Raw genomic sequence first — 7206 nt, 5'->3', positions numbered from 1 at the left:
AAGATGCAAGAAAAAAAATGCAAGAGGAGAAAGTGTATAATATGCTTCTGTTTGTGTAAAGACTGGACAGAAATGCATACATATATATTTATGTTAATATATGCTTATCATTAATAATCATTTGCATGATTTAAGCATATAATACATTGATATATTTTAATAATTAATATTGTTATTAATATATTTTGTAATATGTATTTGAGTCAATATATCTTTTCCTGTATTTGCTTGGTCAGTCATGGAAAATGGGGATGTCGCAAAAAGCTGGTGGCCGAGGCTGCCTACTGGTGCGGGAGACACGGAGGAGGGAGGTTTTCACCATCTTCTCTCTTGTGAATTCTGAACCATGTGAATGAATGTATTAATCATCAATAAATAAAATTAAGATTCCTTACCAACCACAGTGGACACCTAACAGTTGTCCAAGAAGACTATGAGGAAAGCTTGGGTATCTCTATTTTTGGAAAGGGGTCTCCCAGCCTTCCCTTAGCCTGATCCTGCCCAGGGCACAGGGCAGCACCTGTGACGTCTGTGCCTCTCCCAAGGTCCAGGAGAGGGGGGTCATTTTTGATTCCTGATTCCCCAGGCCCTTCCCTTCTGCAGCTGGGAACATCTTTTATTTAAAAATATCTTTTATTTTAAACCCACCAATTTTCTCTCTCTCTCTCTCACACACACACACATGCGTGCATACACACACACACACACACACTTATACACAGGCATGCACACATCCTCTGTCATCAACAGTCTTTGTTTTTCCAAAAGTTCTGCCCAATCTCTGACCAGCCAGGGTTGGGGCCTGCTGGATGAGTCCTCACAGCTCCTCAGAGTGGGGTGGAGATGTCCCAAAGGGCCTGCCCTGAAGGTCATGGGCCCAGGCCATTGTACTCCGATCCCCAGACAAAAGAGGGCTGGGCTGAGCTCTTGGGGTCTTTGCTGGCCTCTGGCTTCCTTCTCCAGGATCCTGCTTGGAGCAAGTGGCACAGGGGTCCAGGCTCATCTCCTTGACATTCGTAGGGGGGTCACCCCCCTCACCTTCAAGCAGCTGCCCCCCAGGTCACGCCGGCCACCCTGCAGGAAGGGAAAAAGAGGTATTGGTACATTTGACCACATCACCAAGAACGCTGAAACTAACTAATGGCGTCTTAGGGGGCTTGCTATAAAAATTACAGTCACGCAATAAAGTTTATGCAGTAGAAGGGAGAAGAAACTTTGTGTGTATTGATGAGGATGGGGTGGAGATAACATCATTCAAGGACAAAAGCAAAGTGCAGAAGTTTCTTTAAAGTCTTCTTTAAATTTTTAATTTTTTATTTATTTATGCATGCAAGAGCTGGGGAGTAGGCCAGAGGTGTGGGGGATGAGAGGATTCACCAGAGACAGAGTGGGGAACAAAACAGGTGGAATGACTGAAATACACTGCTGAGGGGAGCAGGGGGCAAGTCAGGAGAGGTCTGCTGCACCATGTGGGTAGCTCCCTGGCTGGGGATTGAACTCGTGCTGCAGTGGCTGCAAATAGCTTTATAGTGCTGAGACTTAACCCCTTGTGCCACCAGGGAGGCCCAGTTTTTAATGTTATTTATACTTTTTCATCTTTTTTGTTTCCTCCCCATCTGAATTTTTGCTTAAAAAAATCCAATACATTTGAAATCATAATATTTACATGAAGGGCAAAACAACCCTGCAGCAGCTCTCCCCATTGCTTGACTGTATGTCCAGTGATTAGTCACTGACCTCAAAAAGATTGTGGACCTCTGGCCTCCCTGTCTTCATTCGGCGTGTATGAAGGAACAGCTCTCTCTGGTCCCATCTCCCTGGGAATAAGGGCCACTTTTTCTATTCCTGCAAAGGTCTAGCACTTCCTCCCTTCCTGGAGAGATTCCATCAGGATAAAGCTGAGATCTTTTCTGTGTGGCTGTGATTTATTTGTCAGAAAGGGAGGATTATGCCTCTCTTGTCCCCGCCTAGACTGGTAGCTCAGGGGATAGTAGGGAAACGCCTTCACTCTGTGGCCTCAGTTTCAGCCCAGAGATTGACAGGGAGCAATGCCAGCCAGTGCTGCTTGAATCAGTGGTGAAGAAGAGCTAATGGTGGCAGCGCCTGAAGCCACCCGTCCTGCACCTGGCAGAGGTGGTCTCTATCCAGTACTCGAGCTCTGATATGTAGGTTTTGCCCTCAGTATCACCCACTAACATCACAGATTTTGAAGTACCCCATCTTTTTTTTTTTTTTTTAAAGAGGCACGTATTTTATTTATTTATTTATTTATTTGTTTGTTTGTTTTGTTTATACATGCACTGGGTACAGTCAGAAGCGCGGGAGGGTGAGAGAATTCACCAGAGCCAGAGCGGGAAGCAGAGCAGGCAGAAGGACCGATACACTGCTGAGGGGAGCAGCGGGCGGCAGGAGAGGTCTGTGCGCCATGCGGGACCCTCCTCCTGTGGCCGGGGAGCAGCCGGGGATCGAACCGGAGCCGCAGAGGCCGCGGGCAGCTTCGCAACCCAGCGCTCAACCGCTGCGCCACCGGGGAGGCCCTGAAGCATCCCATCTTTTGAGGCCAGTCATTCAATGACTGGGCCAGAGGCACCCAGCCTGTTGGTTTAAATGCCAGGCTCTTAAGTCCATGGTGTCTAATAGTCTGCCCTGTTTCTAGGTCACAGTAGAATCTGAAATTCCACTGTAAATGCTCACCCCCACCCCCTCAAGCCTGGCCAGGAGGTGATGGGACAGGCATCATTCTCAGCCATCTAGAGAAAGATGACTGTCTGGGAGCTCTGCCCCCTGCCTCCCTCCGCTACTGGACCCAGGTTGGGGCAGATCCATCCAGATGTGAGCACAGTTTCCCTGGAGGCTCTCCGGGCCAAGGGACAGTGTGTTCATTCACAGGCAGGGCTATTTTGAGGGCTGAGGCCATAGTCCCAGCAGAGCCTGGGGCTTGGGCTTCTCAGGCAAACTCTGGCAGGAGTGTCTGAGAAGGGCAGATGGGGGAGGGGAGGGGAGTGGTGTTGAGGTTGAGGGCTAGAAAGCTGACCTTCCACCTTTTCACGCTAGGTCCTCAGGGACAAGAAGAGCCACCTCCACCCCAAGACTGGGGGTCAGATGGAGCCCTGGGCCCCAAGAGAATGCTGGGCCTATTTACCTCCTTGAACCTCAGTTTCTTCATCTATGAAATGGGGACAAATGATTCCACTTGCCACCCTAGGGAGCAATCGATTGTGAATCCAGCTGTGACAGAAGCTTGTCAAGTGCCAAAAACACTTAGAAGAGGCCATACGTAGGCCCCGGCTTCTTTATCCCTGAGGAACTCAGCACCAAGGGCTCTGGGAAGCACCGAGGTTAGGAGATCCACTCCAGAGAGATCCACTCCAGATCCACTCCAGAGAGCAATCCACTCGATTGCTGCTCGCCTTGGACTACTGTTTGGATCTCAGGCAAGTGAGCTCACTCAGCCTCAGTTTCCACCCAGCGCCAGGTGGACCTGCTATGCAGATTAAACACATGAACACAGGTAAAGCCCTTTCCAAGGGTCAGAACATAGTAAGTGCTCAATGAACGTTCATAAGTATCATGATCAGCATCATCTGGCAAGGAATCCTCACCAGTGCCACCATAGTCTGTGTTCCTCCTGCTTCTAAGTGGGCACACCAACTGGGCAGGGCCTTGTAAGATAATCCTCTCTAACCCCCCACACCCAGGTGACAAAAGGGAAAACAGGGCAGAGACAAGACCCATTTCCATCTCTCACTTGTGAGTTCTACCACAGAGGGCCACACTAACCCCCTCCTTAAACAGGAAGATGATACAGGGAGCTGTTTCCTTGGTGACTCCAACATCAGACCAGTCAGGGAGGGTGGTTGTGGCTCAGAGCAAAGGGGCAGGTTCTGGAGTCTTGGAGCTCTCTGGCCTCCACAGCTCAAAAGGGAGCCCCCCAGAGGCTCTCTAAGATAGCCAGTCTTCTTCCAGAAGGAAGAAGGATCACCCCTTTCGCCTGTCTCTGTGGGAACCTGTGGGGTGGAGAACATGGCTTCTGTGGCCAAATTTGGCTGGGTTCTTGGTCCCGAAGACAGATCCCAGGGAAGCAGCCAGACCCAGGTGTGGCCCGTGAACTGTGGGTCAGACTGAAAGCCAAGCAGAGAAGCCCCGAGCCCACCTGCGGTGCAGTGGGCAGTGACAGACCACCCTTCCACACTAACCTTTCCCACCTCCCAATCAGGCAGGCCTGAGTTTAAACCCTGACTCTATCAGGGACTGCATGTCTCTGAACCAGTGACAGATGTCAAAGCAGGTGGGGATAACCACGGCACCTCCTTTCTGCGGCTGAGGGATTTTCCTGATAATGCGGAGGAGATGGTTCAGCTCAGCTGCTCAGCGCGCACAAAGACGCTGCGTTGGCTGTCACTGGCCAGTCTTCATCTCCCCTCTGGGTTCCACTATCTTTAATGTCTCTCCTTTTCCTTCTCTAGGTCATGTTTTCTGGCCTTAACTCTTACTGTGTTCTGTTCCTGGTACGCCCTTCTCAGCCCCTCATCTGTTGGCCTCTGTTCCGAGCATCCATCAGGAATTTAGTCCCGGGGTTGGGGCCTTCCTCTGGGTCCCAAAATCCCTTGCTGCTCCCTCTCCCTTCAGACCACACACCCTCGCCTTTGTCGCCCTGTCCTGCCCTGCTGCTGGTGCGTGGGGATCCACAACCTGCTTCTTGGGGAATGTTCTCAACGTTGTCAAAATGCAGCTGCTGGGTGAAGTTTGGTGAACTGATTAATGGATAAAAGACAGTTGGGGAGAACCACCAAGGCCCTAGTCAGCCTTCACGTCCCAGGAAGGATGCCTGAAGGCCCACACCAACTTCCCAGGCCAGCACTGACCAGGGCCCACGAGGCTGCTCTTGAGAGCAGGAATCTTGAGAGAGTACAAGGCCAAACCTAAGAAGGACTCAGGGAAAGCGCAGCAGCCATGAGGGTGAGAGGTCAGGTTAGGAGTCTGATGAGCCGGAAGGGGGTGATCTGAAGCCAGGAAACAGGTTTCTCCACAACAGAGTGAAGCAGGGGACCTCGAGCAGCCATAAGAATCAAAGCCTAGGGGACTCAGAGGCCTAACCTCCCCCCCCCCCCAGGTTCTTTCACCTTCTAAAAGTCTGTGGACCTGTCAGGGACTTGCTCAGACTCAGTTTCCCCAGATGTAAATGGTAGCTGCTGGAATCCAGGGCTGTCACAGAGACAAGCTTCCTCACCGTAGGAAAAGCCCAGAACAGACAGGGAAAGGCAGGGAGGGAAGAGCAGGTTCCTTGAGGAGGAGGAGGAGAACCAGCTTTCATCCAGGAGAAGCCCCCTTCCCCCTAACCTCAGCAGCTTCCAGCTCCATCCATCCACCACTAGCCAGGTGGTTTCCTCACCTAGGAGGCACCACAGGAGCTGAACTTCAGCTCTGCCCAGCTGACTCAACAGTGCCCCCAACACTCCATCTCTCTTGGTCTGGGTACCCTCAGGGACCCCCCTCTTCACCCCCAGGCTTTTGGTTGGACATGTACATCATCTTTTCTTAACATCATCCTGTTCTTGGGTCAGATCTAAGGAGCGGGAAGATTATTTTACAGAAGGGGTAACTCCAGGCAACACAAATTCAGCAAACCCAGTGCCTGCACTCTGGCTTCCCAGGGGAGTAAAGGTGGCACGTGCTCACACCCGTGCCAGCCTCAGAGGGCATCAGTAATAAAACGGGCAGATAACTGCCTGCCTGCCCAGCTTCTTAATGAAGGTAAAAAGCGAGAAGCAGAGCTCAATACATGATGGCCTTTGTTATCACCTCCTGTGAGTCCTCTTCCAGTGCTCCCTCCGTTGGGGGGGGCCGGGGAGGGTGTCCCTCCACGAGCAATCTCTCCTGGAAATCATGCCTGAGCTCTGGGCTTTCCTGCACTTCTTCTTTTGTGGGGGACATTAAACAAGTGGGTCTGTACCACACCAAGTCCTGGGCCTGGAGCACTTCTGACTAACTCCACGTCGCTTCCCCGTGTTCACTGTGATCCCTGCTCTGACCCCTGCCTCTCTTTTGCGCCCGCCCGGATAGGCCCGACCTCAGCCATCCCCTGACCCAGGCTTTAGTGCTGGGCGCCGCACACTCACCCCCTTGCGCTGGTTGCTGAGGCAGAAGGTGCAGATGGAGCGCGGCTGGCGGCCGCCGTCGGGGGTGGCAGGGGCTGCGCTCTTGGCACTGCCGGCCGCACGGAAGCACGGCTGCCCGTCCTCCGCCGCGTCGCCCAGCAGCAGCACGTTGGCCAGGTGTGCGATGTAGCTGGACGCCAGGCGCAGCGTCTCGATCTTGGAGAGCTTGCGGTCCACCGGCTCGGTGGGGATGAGCGTGCGCAGCGCCGTGAAGGCCGTGTTCACGCTCTGCGTGCGGTCCCGCTCCCGCGCGTTGGCCGCCTGCCGCTGCCGCACCACCACCACCGGGCCGGCGCCGCCGCCCGCCCGCCGCCCGCCCCCGGGCCCCGGGCCGCGCCGCGCCGCCTCCAGGCCCTCGCAGCAGCCGAACGACTGGTCCGACGCGTCGCTCTCGCTTCGGTTCTCCTCGTCCTCGCTCAGCAGCCGCACGTCGGGGTACAGCACGTGCGCGCCGACGGGGCGCAGCAGCGCGAACGCCATGGGCGCCCGTCCGCGTCCCTCGGTGCGCCGCGTCCTGCGCCCACCGCGCCCAGCACTGCGCTCCCGCGCGCTCCCACGGCCCCGCCGGCCGCCGCCTTATAGCCGGAGGAGGGGCCACTCGCGAGGCCGCCCCGGCCGGGGCGGGAGGCTCCGCTCCGGCCAATGGGGAGACGCACCCCGCGCCTCGGCCAATGGCGACGCGCCCGCCGCCCTCCGTGCCCCAGGTTGAAAGCGGCCCGCGAGTTGGTGGCCCGCCCTGAAGTCCCGACGGGCTGTTCCACGCTTGCTGGGGTCTGGACAGGGAGCCCCGAGTGAGCCCAAATCCGAAATGCTAATCCTCCGCCTAGATCCTCGCGGAGACTGGGATCAGATCCAGTTTTCTCGTTCTGAAAGAGGATTGCAGAGAAACTAGCTCCGGGTTTTTCACACTTAAATTCTAATTCCGTGGTTCTGCAACTTTCGTTTGAGTGAGCATCGGGGAGCAGGGCTTCTGACATGATAGATTCCTGGATTCCCTTATTCTGATTTAGAAATCTAGAATGGGGCCCCGTACTCTGCGTGATGTAGA

General features: G+C 54.3%; 1 protein-coding gene across 1 annotated transcript; it reads right to left on the bottom strand.

The window, feature by feature from the left end:
* Positions 1-778: 778 nt before the first annotated feature.
* Positions 779-6891, bottom strand: TCF15 (transcription factor 15). Its single transcript, XM_084246691.1, has 2 exons — positions 6120-6891; positions 779-1074 (listed from the first exon to the last, which is right to left on the bottom strand). Exons 1-2 carry the CDS (start codon positions 6636-6638, stop codon positions 1000-1002), a joined length of 594 nt encoding a protein of 197 aa, XP_084102817.1. The 5' UTR covers positions 6639-6891; the 3' UTR covers positions 779-999.
* Between the last annotated feature and the right edge of the window lie 315 nt (positions 6892-7206).

The sequence above is a fragment of the Talpa europaea genome, assembly GCF_964194135.1.
Source record: "Talpa europaea genome assembly, chromosome: 11".
NCBI lineage: Eukaryota > Metazoa > Chordata > Mammalia > Eulipotyphla > Talpidae > Talpa > Talpa europaea.
The sequence above is the reverse complement of the archived record's forward strand: the minus strand, read 5'-3'. Positions and strand labels throughout refer to the sequence as shown.

What these genes read in the sequence shown, in the direction of transcription:
- TCF15 (XM_084246691.1), bottom strand. Translation starts at nt 6,638, where the DNA reads ATGGCGTTCGCGCTGCTGCGCCCCGTCGGCGCGCACGTGCTGTACCCC. An exon ending in TCAGCAACCAGCGCAAGGGG is followed by an intron (nt 1,075 to 6,119) that starts GTGAGTGTGCGG and finishes CCCTTCCTGCAG; the next exon opens with GGTGGCCGGCGTGACCTGGG.